We start from the raw sequence: 17049 nt of genomic DNA on the forward strand, positions 1-17049 counted from the left end.
ACAAATATCAAGGAAGAATTACTTCTAAATGTTGAGTAAGCAATAACAGAAGAGAAAAAAAGAACGTCTCCTATTTCAACATGTCTTGTGCTTTTTATACTTAAGACCCATAACAAACAGCAAAAGAGTATTTTTAATGTCTTCATTCATATTCAAAGATACTGTTCTGAATAATGACAGTCAAATACTGAAAAAGAATGAAATTGTGCATATGGAAGATTGGTTGCCTCAGCAGAAACTATAATCACTATAATCTTAAATCAAGGTAAGATTTAAATCAATAAGAAGGATTGTACTGTATCTTTGTGTGAGCATGGACCCCCCAAAAGTCCTAATCGACCAAAACATTGAGTCAAAAAGTCAGTCTCTACTACTGCAGTGTTTTTTTTTTTTATTTCCATACTTGGGCCTTGTTGATGACTGATAATATTTTTAGCTTTCTATTTTCATTAACTATATTTCAGTGCCTGTGACTGTCCTCTACTTTCACATAGAAGTCTCAAAACCCACAGAAGAAAGATGTGCATCTCTGAGTACTGAATGTAAGAGGGGAAGTGTTCTGAGTGTCTTATTTGACATTGAATGACTTTTTCAGACTCTCCTCAGCAAGTTTTGGTGTGATATCTTTCCAAGTGTCTGGAATATCAGCCGGCTTTGCATCATATGCTTCAGCAAACTCTCTGTTGAACCTGTTGAGTACATATTTCCAGTAGTCTGAAGCCTGAAGGCTGTTATCGGGAGCAATCCGCCAGTCAGGGAAAATCTTGGTGTACTCTTTGTAAGGGTGAAATTCACCATTTGTGGCTTCACAGGAAAATGTACTGTCACTGCTCACCAAAGAAGAGCATATGTCAATGTCAAGTTTTTTTGTCCATAATGATCTGTAGCCGCCCAGACCCTCTGACCGATGCATTGAAGTTTGGTGCTGCTTATGCTCAGTTCCTCCTGCCTCACAGGGTGCTTTGCAGAATGGACACTGTTCACCACATCCAATGACTCTTTTGAAAAGCTCGTTCTCAGGATTTACATGAAGATTTGAGAGCTTGGTTTTGATGTTAGTCTTTTTAAACTGCTTTCCAAAAGCTTCTTCCATGTCCTTCACAGACACAGTGAGCCGCTGAGCAAACTGTTCCTGGTTGACGTTGTTCAGGATCATGAAAGGACTGAGAGCATCCTCAGAAATGACCAGTTTATCACCAAGTTCCTGACGGATATCCTGAATCAGGTTCTGCAGGTTGCCACTTTCTTTGGCTTGGGCTGTGCGTATCGCATCATTTATGCTCCTGATACTTGACCGGAGATGCCAGTCCTCGGACTCAAAGAACATTTCATTGGTCATGAGCTTTAACATGTTATCCTTGATCCATCTCTTAACAAACTGCTCATATGAACAGATGTAGCTGTGGTAGTCTTCAAAGTTGTCCTTTGAAAGCAGATCCAGTAAGACTGAGTACTGGAAGAACATTCGTGTGCTGAACTGGAACTTTGTCATCATTTCTCCAGTGATATCAGGACCCAATGAACTGCTGATAAAGTCTTCAACAGCCGGTCTCAGGCAGTGCTCTGTGAACTCTTCTGCCTTCTTCTGGCTCTGGTCTATTTTTTTGAACTCATCCTTGAAGTTAGCAAGAAACCTCTCTTTGTTTTGGTTGAGACATCTGGAGGGATCATTCCTTTGAATGAAATCTTCATGCATTTTCTGAAACTCTCTGGCTGCATTTGCACAGATGTGCTGTTTCAGAGAAACCTCAAAGTCTATCTCTATCTTCAGATCCTTGTGGCTTTTCAGCTTCTTGTCAATCATGTGAAGGATCTCCTGGATGAAAGTATCATGGTAGTTGTTCCTTTTTTCCACTTTTTCTTTCACAAAGTGTGTGCAATCCCATATGATACCATCAGCTACTCTTTGTAGCGCCATTATGTGCATCATTTCCTGTCCTTTAGCTGTGTATTTGAAAGGCATCTTTCCACAATCCTCCAGACTATTTTCATCTAACAGTTGACACGCATGACTCCCCTTGTGGTTTAGGTTCTCTTTTAGGTAGAGGGTTACCTTCCCCATGACTTTCGTGCTATTATGTTTGTGACGGACTTGTTCCCTCAACATTTTATTCCACATCTTGTCAAATTCTTCTTCCAGCTTTTCTTCCGTCATATCCACTTTTTTCTTTCTGCATTCTTCAATCAATGCTGGCACTCTCTCTTTTAATTCTTTTGTGTAGTTTGCCTTGATTCTGTCGAGATCTGCCATTCCCATTCTGATGTCTGCTGCAACTGTGAGTTGGTTGTATACAGAGCTTTCTATTTCTCGATGAAGGCTCCTTGCACTGTTTGCAAAGTCCTCTCTGTATGCTTCAACAAGACTGACATGACCCTCAGTTTGCTTGAAGTAGGTCTTCAGATTTTTAAGAAGCTTTGTCTTCCATTCAGACAGCACTGTGCATGCTTCACTTTTCAAACTGGTGAGTAGTTGTCCAATGTCAGAAACCTCAGATTTCACTCTGTTAAAGTTAGAAATCTTAGTTTCTGCCTTTGTTGTCCATGAGTACATGTCTTTTCTGAACTCCCATTCCCATTTATTGAACTCTGTGCAGAGCCTCATGTATGCATCAGCCACCAGGCTGTTTCTGAAGCTGAAGATGAAGTTCTCATGTTTGACAGAGTTCCACAGGCTTGTTATCCACTCTGTGAACTCCAGGAGATTGTTGGAAGAAGACTCACAATCTCCCAGGACATTAAGGATGTTTTTCTTGAGCTCATAAGTGACCTCACTGTACCCTGCATTGACTGGTGCCATTGGTGGGCTCCCATTCCAGAGTCCTGGGACATAGCAGTTCCCAGTGTCTGGACTGTACTCCATCACATCGGTGAAGTTCTTGTACTCCTCCTTGTTCTCCATTTTGGCAGCTGCCTGGGTCATCTCATTTAGCTGTTCCAGGAGCAGTTCTCTTTCTCGTAAGTTCGTCTCAGGGGCTGATACACCTGCCACATTCTGGTGAACAAACTGACATCTGTGTTTTTTGCCCACAGATTTCATTCTTAGAAAGGCGTGCACAACTATCTGCAGGATGTCCTTCATTTCTGTGGAATTCTCCATTGCAATGTTGATGATAGTGATGTCACTCAACCCCACAACAAATGTTGCAAGCTCATTGTCATGCTCATAGCTGTTGTCTAGTTTTGAAAGCTCTGGTGACTTTAAGCCCTCAGTGTCAATGATCACCAAGAAGTCACAGTTGAGTTCTTGTTTGATGTCTTGATTTATTTTGATCAGCAACATAGAGTTACCTCTGGTGCATCGACCACTGCGGACTGGAAACTGTACTCCAAACATGGTGTTGAGGAGAGTAGACTTCCCTGTACTCTGAACTCCAAGAACTGTGACCACCAGTATCTTGCTTTGAGGAGACACCAAGTCATTGAGCTGAGTCAGAACATCAGTTACCCATCTGAGAGGAATGTTTGAAGCATCACCATCTACTAGCTCAAGAGGAAATCCATCAAGCAACAACTCTGCACACAGTCTTGGCAGATGACCTAACTGTTGACGTGATGGGTTTGTTTCTGGGAGAGAAACTGAGGCTTCATAGATCTGACCCATTTCACGGAAGAAGTGTTCAATCCCAAGTGAGCTGTTGGAGAGTTGTTGGTTGATTTTTTTGATTTCATCTTTGTTTTCAGGACTTTTGATTTTGTTTTTGTAAGCCTCTCTGAGGCCAGACAGTTTCTCTCGAGACAGATTATCAAGGTTCATCCTCATCCATTTCAGGAAATAACATCTCTCAATACCTGGTCTTGATATTGCTTTGATGAAACATGTCATTGCATCAGATATTCCATAAGACTTCTGTTGTGCCCGAAGTTTTGCTTGCTCTTTCTGAAGATCACTTTTGTACTTTTCTATGTTTTTTGACCCAACTTTTCGAAGTCGGAACATTTCCTTCTCATTGCTGGTCAGTTCCTTCCATATTTCTCCCTGCAATGGTAGCTGGTCTTCTTTGTATTTCAGGATATCTTGAATTTGTGCAGTGATGGCATCTGCATTTTTCTTTGCTGTCTTACACTCTTGACAGTCTTCATCAACCCAGATTCCCAGTTCATGGGCAATGTCAGCCATCTGTTCAATGTTCATCTTTTTCTCTGAGTTCTCCACCACACTGTTGATTGTCTTACGTAGGATTTTGATAAAGTCTGCATCATTCATTTGCTTGGTCTTCAAAAGGATGTTGCTTTTTGTCAGTTTCAGCTTGTTTGCCACCTTCTTCAGAGCATCCATACTGAATTGCTGGCTCTGATGGTTTCCCACCAGGAAGATCTGTGCCTTGTGGTTCTGGTTTGTGAGCAGGTTGCACTCAGGGTCCAGATTGTCAAAGAACACAAAAACTGCTGCAGATGTCTGACACAGAAAAGAAAATTGTGTCTCAAATGAAGCAATGTCTCCACGAAGGTTTGCTACAGCTACTGGCTCACTGAAAACATCCATGGTTTTGTTTCCACAGGGTAGATACCAGGTAACTTCAGTCAGTCCATTAGATATTCGCCTTTGACAAGCACCATTTTCCATGTTACGGTGAACAAATGTATCATGGTATTGCTGAGGATTACTCAGAAGCTCATTAAGGATCTTTGATTTCGACAAGGAGCAATCACCCAGTCTCACAAAAGAAACCAGTGGAAGTTTAGAGACAACGATCCTGTCTTCAATAAAGCCCTTGGACTCTGAAAGTGATGAAGGTCTGTACTCTTTCACGATGTCTCTCATGGCCCAAAGCGTTAGTGTGCACTGCTCTCTGTCACAATTAGGAAGCAGCAGAGGCACAGAAAACTGACACATGGACATTTTGAGGGCCATTTCTTGTTGTACAAAACCATCAGAACACAGAAAGAGAGCTGTGATTATGTCAAGAGGGTTAAGTTTGTCACCTGACTGCAGATCACCGAAAAGATCATCAAAATCTAAATCTGTTGCTTCTGATTCAGCATCACAGGCAGATTCACGTTCAGATGTAAACTCTACATTTCTAGCTCTCATATTAACCATCATCAGTTTCTTTAGAAAATACCATGGAAGATCTGAATTACGTCTGGTGGGTTCATCAGTGATGGTCTTCTTATCAATCTGGAGTATTTTGCTCAGGGATAGCTTCTCCTTGAGGCGATCCTCCAGTCCAAGATCCTTCAACAGGCTCTCCAGTTGTGTCTCTGTGGAAATTAACATGTTTGTTAATTCAAATTACTCCTTTAGATTTTAGACTGGTTATTTTGTTCATCAACCAGCATAATTTATTCATATCTAGGTTCCCTAGATTCATATGCAGTGTTTTCTCTACGTTTTTCTAATGTGTTGTGTTGTTGTAGTCTTTGCAGCGCATTTTCTAAATGCTGCGCATGTGTTGTCAAATTGATGAAGATGTTTGTGTGCATCACTTCTAAGTGTCCTCTAGAAAAACTTCCGTTGTGTTGCGGTCTATTTGCAGTGCGTTTTTCTAATGTGTTGTGTTGTGGTCTTTGCAGCACGTTTTCTAAATGCTGTGCATGTGTTGTCAAATTGATGAAGATGTTTTCTTAATTTGCTTGTGCTTTGTCTTTTTGCATGTGTTTTCTTAAGTTGCAGTGCTGTGAGCTCTCAGGCCACCGTACTCTTCACTATTTCTATGCACACATTGCAAGTCTCCCTCTCCTCCTGTTGTCTCTATGCCTGTGTGATCTTTTGTCAAAACTCCTACGTTTATTGAGGTTGACGAGTTTCTGTCGTAATCTGAACATGGATGAGGTTTATTTAAGCACGTAAATAACGATCATAAATATCGCCAATAGCATCAGACGCCATAAGAAACATGCATGCAAGGAATAATAAGACAAAAGGGTCATCCACCAGTTATTGATCCCGGATGAATAAATTTGAAAATAATAAAATGATCGTCAGGTGACCTGTGAATGGGCCGCTCAGTCTGTATAGGAGCTGAGCTGATCCCTTCACACCTGTCCCCACACACCTGTGAGGGACCATGTGTATTTCTCCCTGCTGAGGTGAGAAGATCAAGAGGGAGTTGGTGTGGACATGAGCCCAGCTGTCGCTGATTTCAACCACGTTTTCCACCAGTTTGTCAGTTTGCAGCGTGATTTTCAGGGGATTGCAGTATATTCCTGCATTAAAAGTGTCAGACTTGTTCCAAGAATTTAATGAATTACGCACGACTGCTGCAGTCTTGCGCCGGAATTCAGTGCTTGTCTATGTGGCAAGTAAAACAAGCAGGGCATCAGTTCATACACAACTTAAGAGGATAAGTCAGTTGCATTAGAACAGTGGTTCTCAATCTGTTTTCAGTCATGTACCCCATGTTAAGTATTTTTTCAGCAAAGTACCCCCTAAACAGCGCAAAGCTTTTTGGCCCAAAAAAAAAAAGACATTAAACAGTGCTGTGACAGCCGTCTATTTATCAAACTTTGTAACTAATAAACATTTTTTAAATTATAAATGTTCTTTCAAACATTTTAAATGTTAAAAATGCATGACTAAACTCATGGCACAAACAGTGACTGGAAAGGCTTTAAACCCAGAAGTGTGCAAAACTCTGCCCAGCTGGAGCATTCTCTCTGGAAAAATTTGGAAATAAAAACATAAAGCTAGAAAGAACTAAAAACCTGTAAAAAATTAACTAATTATAAAAAAGACAGCTTAGTGCCCCTTTTTGGGATCATAATAAAGATCTCTCCTCAAACTAAAATCATGAATTTAGTTATAGATCAGCATTTCTTCACAAAAAATAAATCATGAACCTTTTTATGAATTGAGTGATTGTGAATACTGTGATTAACAGGCATGTGCCAATGTGGGTCAAACCATTCTGCCATAAGGGAAACTCGGGGGGTTTTAGATTCATTAAATTTAATTAATTTACAAAATATAAACTCCACTTTATAAACTTCAGGTCCTTACATTCCAGATGCAAATTATTCACACAAAATATTTACTTTTCGAACCTGAAGTGAATCAGTGCAAGCTTCCACACCAGCAACATCATTTCGCAGCGTGAAATTGCTACAGATATTTTTTCAAAGTTTCGCTACAACAAGCACACATGGTGGTGGTGCCAATTTTTAAGGCAGACAGAGGAACAAAAATCATTCTCCTCTGTAACACCACCTGATATTTGTCCTCTTCTCATATCTGTCTGTAGTCAGTTCTTGTGTTTTTGCCTCATGTAGCCTGGTAGAAAGGGAGACAGGCAGCAGGCAGCCCAACATGTCCATATGAGTGCAAATGCGCTACTCACACAGCTGGAGCTGTTTCCAAACTAACAGGACTTTATTCCACTGAAATATTTACCAACACAGTCTCCTCTGACCTCAGACACACGACTTATAAATGCTCCGGATCAACCAGCTCACTGAAATTACTCATCTGACCAGTCTGGAACACAAACAGGTGAGCCAATCTGTGCGCTGTAGGGGAGTTAACTCCTCTCACAGCGAGCCTCAGCTGCACCCTTATTACTATTATTGATCATATTTGACATAAAATGAATGAAAAGTCAGTCCCTCCTCTTACAAACTTGGCTGGCACAGTGAATGAAACATTGAAACAAGACGCCACTGACCTCCTGGCTGTGCATACAAGTGCTGCACTACACATGGAGTGAAGGACGGGGAGGGAGAAACCTTTTATCTTCCGCTTCAATAAATATCAGAAAACAGAGAAAACACATCGCAGATGTTCGTAGCACGAATGTGATTTTAGAATGTTATATGCTCCCAACATCGTGTTACTCCGGACATGTATAGAAAGGCACTACTTTTCTGAAATAGCCAGAATATATTTTAAAATCTCACGTACTCCCTGGAGTGCCTTCACACACCCCCAGGGGTACGCGTACCCCATTTGAGAACCACTGTGGTAGTGGAACTTGCACTAGAGGAACTAGTTTGTTTACTTTCATTTGTAGCACTTTAATTGGTAGAATTTTATACCTTTATCTATTTATTTAGTTATTTTGACACCATACTCTATTGTTCATTTGTTTTACACTTATTCTCCCTCCATGGACCCCAACGCACATTTTTCCAAGAGAAAATTAGAGGAATAGGAGGTAGTGGGCTGGGTTTTAATTTGCGCAATATAAAGAATAAATACTCGTTAGTTATAGTAGTTTAGGTTTTCCATGTTTGAGTAAATTTTTTTAAAACACTTGTGATGTTATATTACAAATGGTGTATGATGTTTTGATATATCTGATATTAGACAGTGTTTTGATATTGTTTTGATATATTCAGAAGTTTTTGGGTTATATAACATTTATTATTGCATATTATTCACACTTAAAAGTACCAAAAAATGGGTACCATTGTATGGTGTGGTACTGATTCAAATGTGAAAGGTACCCATCCATAATGGCTGGTGATTAGCTCAATGCCATGATGTGCCTGGCCCGCCCTGAGGCTATACAGGGCCCCACCCACCCGCCAACATCATTCGAAGCAGCTTTTCAGCCCACATCTATTCCACGGGACAGCAATGTTGGTGTAGTAAGAACTTCTTCACTTGTTAAACCTGGATTGTAGCACAACCTTCATGTTTTACGTAATTTCGAACTCGAGTTCTTACTCATGCTACAACGTTTATCACCGTCCTTGCTGGTCATAAGAGGACACTCTTATGACCAGCAAGGACCTTTTGACCTCTGGACATGTAACATGGTAACCATGGCAACTCAATGTTATCCCAACAAAAGAGCATATGCCAGTAAATGACAAGACCAAAACGTTTCATTGTCTGGCTGCAGACAACACAACGTGTGCAAATGACACGCTTGACACATTCAAACTATAATATCTCACAAAAGTGTTTGAAGTTGACCAGATGGCAGCCGCACACATGTCCTCTACAGACACACTGTGTGAAAGCGTCCATGAAGCAGAAACATCCTGTGTGGAATGATCCTTCAGGTCCTCTGGGGGATGCTTCACTAAAGAGGAATACTCTAATTCTATAGCTTCCACTATCCATCTGGACAGACGCCCACTGGATAGAGCCTTACCTCGGGAATGAGGTCCATGACAAACAGCTTGTGAGAACAGCGCAGTGGGTGCATCCTCTCCAAATATTCCATCCAAAAAATTAGACACGATTGCTACATTGATAATGCAGTCAAATCACACACTCTTTTCGCTGTTGACAGGGTTGATAATAATGCTGTCTTTAAGTATAGATATTTTAAATGAAATGTTTTAGTAGGTTCCAATAGGGGCCCAGAAAGCCCTCCCAACACTGTAACCAAATCCAACCTGGTAAACACATGTCTAACAGATGGATGTAGATGGTTTGTAAACTGAGATACCAAGGAGTGGCACCCCACAGACTTTCCCTCAATATCAATGTGACAGGTTGACATTGAAGGCAAGTAAACTTGGCAAAGGCAAAGGAAGAAGGGGATAAACCTTTTTCTAGCTAGCCCTGTAGGAAATACAGAATAATCCCTATACCACAGTATAAAGGATCCTCATTACACAACAGTATGTAGAAGCTTGCCATCTGCTGTATATGCACACAGAGAACAGGTAAATGGAGTCCTGGTACTCTGTATACTCTCTACCACCACTAAAGGCAACCCCTCAGCATTGCCACTCAGGAACCAAGCCACCAACTTCCAATGTGCGGGGAAGGAAAATCTCTCCTTCTGTGATAGCCAATGGGGCGCTACCAAGATGATCTGAAACATGGCTTCCCTCACTCTGTCCAGAACCTGCTGGATAAGTGGAAGTGAGGGAAATTGGTTCAGTCTTTCTTTTGCGTTTAAATTTTTTTGGGATTCCATTTTTTAGCCTTTCTACAAAATATACCATACAAAAGAATGTCTTGTTTATGTAAATGAATCAAATATTCACCAATAAAATAGAAATAACCTTAAATTTAGTGAAAAAAGGCCACAGTTGAAAATTGGAAAACCTTGATACAAAATAATTATAACCAGTGTAACTGTCAGATATTTTAAACATTTTAAGACACATTCACGTGTATAATCACACTGGGTCCAACCTGATATCTATAATGTATAATCTATAATGATTCTCCCAGCATACTGAGCGGCACATTATGCGCAATCATGCATAAGGAGAAGTCAGTAGCCTTTCTGAGCTTCGTGTAAGTCTCCATGGTGGCCTTACCTTCCAGGTCCCACAAGAGGCAGGCCTGGTAAGCTTGCAGGATGGCCAGGAGTATTAGTCATGTCAGCCAACTGCCCTGCCGCCTTGTAGGATTTCTCCACTAAAGAGGCTGTGAGCTGGCAGGCCTTGGAGGGAAGCTGAAACTTGCGGAATGAGCAGGAGAGGTGGGAGTCCACAGACTTCTCCAGAGGTGGTATATTCTGGTAGCCTCACTCTGGTTCCAAGACCACGGTGGACCATCCCAAAAAGGCTTGAATAAGGGCTCTTGTTTGGTGCGGCACATCCCATGAAAGCCTTACTTGTTGCTTGATGTTCTCACAAAATGGAATCTGTTTCGGCGGCTGCTTCGCTGAACTCAAACAATGCTCAGCTGAGCATTAAAGAGGGTACGCCGAGATGTCCGTCCATGGAATTCCAAACTCACCACTTGGGACATCACATCCATAAATCCCTTGTGAAAAGGCTCCTTAGACCCAGTCCCTGCAGAGCCTCCCTCACCGCTGGGCATCTCCTCTTCACCGTGACCTTCACCAATGCCATCTCTCTCCTCTTCACCATACGCCTCCAGTGTTTCCCCTATTTTATACATATACATACAGCTCTGTTTTTTTTTTGGGGGGGGGGGCAGACAGACACTGACACAAACACTTAAAGGAATCATGGTGTTAATTTGTTTCTTTAAATGACAGCCGTCAATATGACAAGTCTGTAAATGGCTGGGTCTGGTTTCCTCTCACAATTGCCTGTTTATACTGTCTACATACTAGACAGAAAACTGAAATAATCCCCTATCTATCTATTTGTCTGTCTGTCTGTCTGGATTTTGGTGCCCACAGTGCCCTTGGAGGGCATCACCACTGGAGTACTGGAAAACTAATAGGGAATGCTTTCTGGACCTTGCTACCTGTCAGCACCCTGCACAAGTTTGGAGAGTGAGCGCTTATTCAATGCTGCATCCAACATTGTAATGTACACAGGAATAGACTCATGACTGAAAAAGCAGAGACGCTTCTCTTTATTACTAAGAATCCTCCCACAATGCTTCTTAACAAGTCAGGCATTTAGCCAATGCAAATGCTGTTTAAAAATTATTCCCTGTTCAAAGAAAATGCACTTTGATTTTTCTGTTTCAAGGTCTTTAAGAACATATTATATTACTATAGAGGAAGCAAATGGGCTGTTTTATTTCAAATTAGGGTTCCCCAATTACTTTTTCCCGGGGGTCAAAATATTTCAAGGACAGCAAGTCGAGGGCCAGACATGTTTTTTGTTTTTTGTTTTTTTTAACGTTTTTAAGACCCACTGATGCTAAATTTACAAGACTGGAATATTCACTATAAACATTCGTTCAGCATCACTGTTTATGGCCTTAAAATGACAACCTAATGTCCACAATATCTGATCTGACCCTGAGATTATTTCACCCGACATGGGATCAGTGCACAGTGTCCAGAGAGATAGGGGGATCCTGCGGAGATGTTTCCTTAACTGCTGCGCTATTACTGCTCAAAGAGCTATAAACCCTCACCTACTGAGTTAAAACTTGACTTATAAACACATCTTAACCACAACAGTTGTTCTTCTGCATGTCCGTTCTCTCTGAATCCCCCTGACATTCCTGCGCGCGTCATGAAGTGGCGCATCACCGTGCGTAATTATGTCTGTGAGCGCTGCACCAAGACCAAAGATGTTGGTCTTTCATGTCATAGGACAGCCTGTGTCCAAATTAGGATTAAATGTTCAGTTATAAAGAATTTGTTCTATCATTGAGAGAGTAATTCTTACCGTTTGATGAGACTTGGAGTCAAATATGCCACAGGATGTCCTGTATAAACGTAAGTAATCAAGACCATAATTGCACTTCTTGTTGACATAAAATTAGATCGTATGTAAGTATATTTAGTAGATATTGGTTTGACATCACACATTTTCATAATGAGGGGTTCAATCAGGCTGGAGATTGAACTAAATCACGCACTAAAGCGAGATAGAATGTCTGCATTTATGGCTGACGGACTATCAAGCAGGGAAAGTATTTGCTATCATGAGAGCAGCTGTTTTAATCCCCCACAGGAACAGAAGTTTGGTTTTAAAAGGCAAAAACCTCTGACATTCGTTAAGGTCTGAGATGCAGAAAATTTGTCAGAAGTACAGGCAGAGCTGGACTCTATGAGAGTCTGTGCAGCTGTGCACGGTGGTTTAATTCTTCATCTTAAAAAAAGAAAAATCAAAATTAAACAAAATAATCTCTCTCCTTCAGTCTTAAAAATCATGCAGTCTGTATCAGACTCTTTTTGGACAGCGTGTTTGGGGAGCTGAGGTGATGAAACAGTTGTGCTGCTGCCGCTCTGCTGTGCGTCTTTTTACGATGTTCCTCGCTGCTCTAAAGAGAGTTTAACGTACCATATTTAACTCATTTATTGCACAATAATATGACCTTTTCTTGCTATAATTGTGGAAAGATCGCGATTAATGAGTGAAAATTTGTCTTTTAAACACCTAAGACGGTAAATATTGAAACTGAATATATTTTTTAAAATTTCTGTCTTTTTTTTCAAATGTCTCGCGGGCCAGATGACATCTGATGGCGGGCCGTAAGTGGCCCCCAGGCTGCCATTTAGGGATGACTGTTTTACATACTAAGCAACAGACCCACTGTATTATTTCTTTTATAAATCATAAGAAAGGTGAACAGTCAATTAGTTATTTTTTTCTTTGACATTACACAAGAGTTTGGTCATGCACAGCACAATAAGCCACGTTCCCAGGTATTTTTTATTTAGTAAGTTATTTAATAGTTCATTTGAATGCAGCCCTGCATTTCAGTATGAATGTATCCTTTTTTACTTAATATTATGTGGTTTAGGCAATGTTGTGAGATATATTGCCTTTTATTTACTTTACTTTATGCACTACTTAGCCCAGGGGTCCGGAACCTTTTTGGTTGAAAGAGCCATTTTTACTGGAACCCTCTTCCAGAAAATCTTTGAAAAGCCGCATAACATATATGAACCTTCCAATGAAGGTGACGAAGTCAGTTAGCCTAAGTCTTTGTCACATCCCCGGGTTGAGTTAGTTAAGTTACTTTTCCCTCATGTTTCTAGTCTTGTCATTTCCTGTTTTATTTTGGTTACTTACCTTGTGTCTCTTTTCCAGATCACTACTTCCTGCCCACACCTACCCGTTTTCCTCACGTCCTGATCATCCTCATGTGTCTCACCTGTGTTGATTGTCTGAGTGGCTGCACCTGGTGATCCCTGGCTGACTGTTGTCCTCCCTCTGTATTTAGTTCATTCACTCCCCGTCCTCTGTGCGAGATCGTCTTGTTACCCTGTGTACTTACTTTTGAGCATTCTTTCTGATTGATTTCTCCGTGATCTAGACCCAGTGACTGTTTTAGATTCCTCGTGTATAGCCTGCCGATTTGGTTACCTCCGCCTGTTTTGATTGATCATCTGTGTACCGAACCACCTTTGTTATTAAATGGACTTGAACCCTTCCTGAGTGTCTGCTTTTGAATCCTGGCTTTTCGTGATAGTCTTTGTCTATCGACATAACTGATTGAGCAAAGGTATTAGGCCACTCACTGATATGTTTAATCACACTGAAAACTTTCCATTTAGTAGTTATTTTATTCTTATTTGGCATTTTAATCATAATTTTCATTTCGATGCATTTATGGATTTAGAAGTACTATAGAAACAACTGTTTACATGTTTTTATTTTTATCTCTAAGTGCTATTATCAGCAAGTGATTATTTATTTTTATCCTTAATGATACTTACATAATCATCATCATCATCATTACTTCTTTATACATCAAAACACACTCCTTACACCTGTTGTCAGACAGAGTTAATGCAGAATATTGTAATAGCCTACTGTTCACCTATGGATGAAACCTCCACTTCATCTCCTCCCTCTCTATGCTGTGCAGTAGAAAAGACGTGTTTTGGCCTGATTAATAAACAATAACATCCATGATCACTGGTCACAGACTTCATCAACGATACAGTCAGAAAGACAAACCGAAGCAATCACGATAATAACTCCAAATATCCATGAGAGTAGAATCAGCTGTTTACAACCTTTCTCCCTCTCTGTGAGTGACACATTTCAGCACCATGGACAGCACCACATTAACGCACATGACATTTTCAGCTCAAACATCAACAGTCTGATCTTTTACTACACAAGTGCACACTCCTACACAACCTTGCATTCTTTGAATGGCAAAGATATTTATATAATCATCAAATGTATCAATCTTCTGAATCATAATATTGACTTCATAGCAGCAGAGTAGAGAATAACAATAAAACGTGAGCTTACCTGTTTATTTTGCTGACAGCCCTCTATTGATCCCTTGGCTTCCTTTCTCTCTTTCTTTACCTGATGCTGTTAAGTGTGAACTTGTCTAGTTTTTCATGCTGTTTTTGACGTTATTTTCGTTCACATTCTTCGCTGACACTATAGTCTGACTGATGCACTGGCTAAAACATATCAAAGTTGATGGTCGTTTTCACATCCTTCCCTCTTGCTGTGCTAAACAAGATTTCAGAAATTCAAAACTTAACTTATGTGATGAGCAAAACTCCTGCTTCAGACCTCAGACCTTTGTTCCCAAGTCAGGAAATTGCTAGTGTGTGCTGTGCCATAGAGGCACGATATGACACATTTTTTAGTCGATAAAATAGCATCATCATGGATCATGGATGACATGATTGCTGCATCATGGATGATTGGTATTAGAATCAACAGCATAAAACCTGGTCTGAGCATCCCTACTTAAGCTATAATTGCATTTTAAGCTAATGTTTAATATTTGTTAACATTAGCCATTGCTAATGAAACTAAATCGCCGCCTCTGTTCATGTGGTCTCAGTCTACAGCACTGTTAAATTCATATTGACATGTCTTCTCTGTGTTTGGCTCTTTTAAAGCAAAAATTCAACACCCCATTGTAAAGATTTGGAGATCCTGTAAAACCACCGCTTCAGTATGCTAGTGTCCACTGAAAGCTTGTCAGGACTTCTGTACATAGTTATGGTTGCTGACCTAGGATAAGACAGTTGCTGTTTTAGGGAGAGGCTTAGTGAAAGGTCAACTGTGGTTAAATAATTTTGAATGCAACTGTACATAAGTTATTCTAACAAGAGCTGCTTAAAACTGTGTTTTTTATTGCCACTATGATGAAAACTTTACCATTCTTGCTGTCAGTAGATGCTGGAGGTGGACTTTCTTCTGCATCCTCCCAATAATCTTCCATGTCGTCATTGCTGGTTTCCTTCATTGAATGACAATAACAAACCAAATAATGAGATCAATCTTCTCATGAAACCTTACACTTGCAAGTGTGTTAGAAATTCATAGTTGGCATTGTTGTACAAAGAAGTTGTTTACCTCCATTGTGTTGGAGCTCTCCGTCTCTTCTCAGTCAGGACAACTGTGACAGACTCTCTCTGAAAGTAATGAGACAAGATTTTCATCCCATGTTACTTTAAATTAACAACGGTTGAAGGTACCAAGCTGCCTGCTTGGCATTGTTTAGATTTGAAGGTGCCAGGCTGACAGTGTGCGAGTCTGTGAGTATGGAATTAACATCATAAATGGCTGGTATATCAGCACTGAAAGCAATCTTCCCCACACGGTACTTTCATTTTTCTAAGTTTTGTGTGATCATCCACATATAAAATCTATTTAATATTTATTGTTGTATGCACTTTGTAGAATTTTACGTTTATATTTATTTCAAAGTGTTCCTGTCATGATAGTATTTTATGCGACCCTCTTCACATTCATTCTGTATTGCATATGCTTGTAGTGTGAGTGGAAAATATGCTATTTTCCATGGCAACTCAGTTGCTGTAAAAGATGTAACTAATAAATGTTGTAACAACAGGATTGTTGTTCCTATGTGTGTTGTCAGGGGACTGATTTGAGTCTGACAGTCTATGAGAGATGCTGGATAGAGCACATGTTTATGTTTGGTGTGTTGACACTAACAAAGAGACCTGTTTGGCAAGGTGAAATGCTTTAACCGTCTATTCTGTCGTCTAGAGACAGAACAGCATGAAACAAATGTCTAACAAAGGGATTTTTTACTGACATGGCTGACGAAGCAGCCAACCCAACAAAGCTAGTACTTTACTTGCATGTGATTCAAAGCCAGGTATTTAACTCCAAGAGTGAGCTCCACCTAGTAGAAAATGTACACCAGCAAGGATTTTAGACTGTTAATATTCATCCATCAAGGTCCCTTGAGTGCTCCCGTTTTAAACAGTTTTTTTTTTTTTTTTTTTTTTTTTTTTTTTTTTTACGGTGTAGCTCAGAGAATGTGATTCACTAAAGCACAGCTAATCTCCTGCTCTTTCTATTTTTTTTTTTTATTTTTTTTTTTTTTAATGTTAGACTACATTCAAACCGGTCCTGCAGGTTAGGGGACAGACCTGCACTGCATTTGTTTGCCTCTTGCCTCTTTAAAAGGAGAGCAGGACAGGTGCAGAAGGGATAGGTCTGCTCTGTGCATGTGCCGCTAAGCTGTCTATCTGTGCAGGTGTGGCATATTCAATGATTACCTACGTCAATGTTAAAAGGAACCCTGCATGATCAGAGAGGTTCATCTTGTTGGATATAAATTTGTTTCTCTCATATGTTTATTAAACAAAGAGAACTCAGTAGATATCCTAAATATCTGCATTTTGAGTAGAATTGAGCATATAAATTCACCAGGAGGCCGCCATGTTTTGGTCCGCACTGGTGCTGTGACGTCTCTAGCGCTCCTCACTGTTGCTATGCAGTAACCGGTTTTTCAGACTGGCAGCATGTTTTGCTGCCATAACAGCTTTCATACCAGACATGAGTTGGCTGCGTGTTGACTTTGTC

At 40.3% G+C, this 17049-nt stretch overlaps 1 protein-coding gene across 1 annotated transcript; it reads right to left on the reverse strand.

Annotated features, from left to right (window-relative positions):
* Positions 1–226: 226 nt before the first annotated feature.
* Positions 227–15433, reverse strand: LOC121504920 (up-regulator of cell proliferation-like). The gene is made up of 2 exons (XM_041780028.1): positions 15370–15433; positions 227–5202 (listed from the first exon to the last, which is right to left on the reverse strand). Exons 1-2 carry the CDS (start codon positions 15431–15433, stop codon positions 569–571), a joined length of 4698 nt encoding a protein of 1565 aa, XP_041635962.1. The 3' UTR covers positions 227–568.
* Between the last annotated feature and the right edge of the window lie 1616 nt (positions 15434–17049).

The sequence above is a fragment of the Cheilinus undulatus genome, linkage group 22, assembly GCF_018320785.1.
Source record: "Cheilinus undulatus linkage group 22, ASM1832078v1, whole genome shotgun sequence".
In the NCBI taxonomy this organism is placed as follows: domain Eukaryota; kingdom Metazoa; phylum Chordata; class Actinopteri; order Labriformes; family Labridae; genus Cheilinus; species Cheilinus undulatus.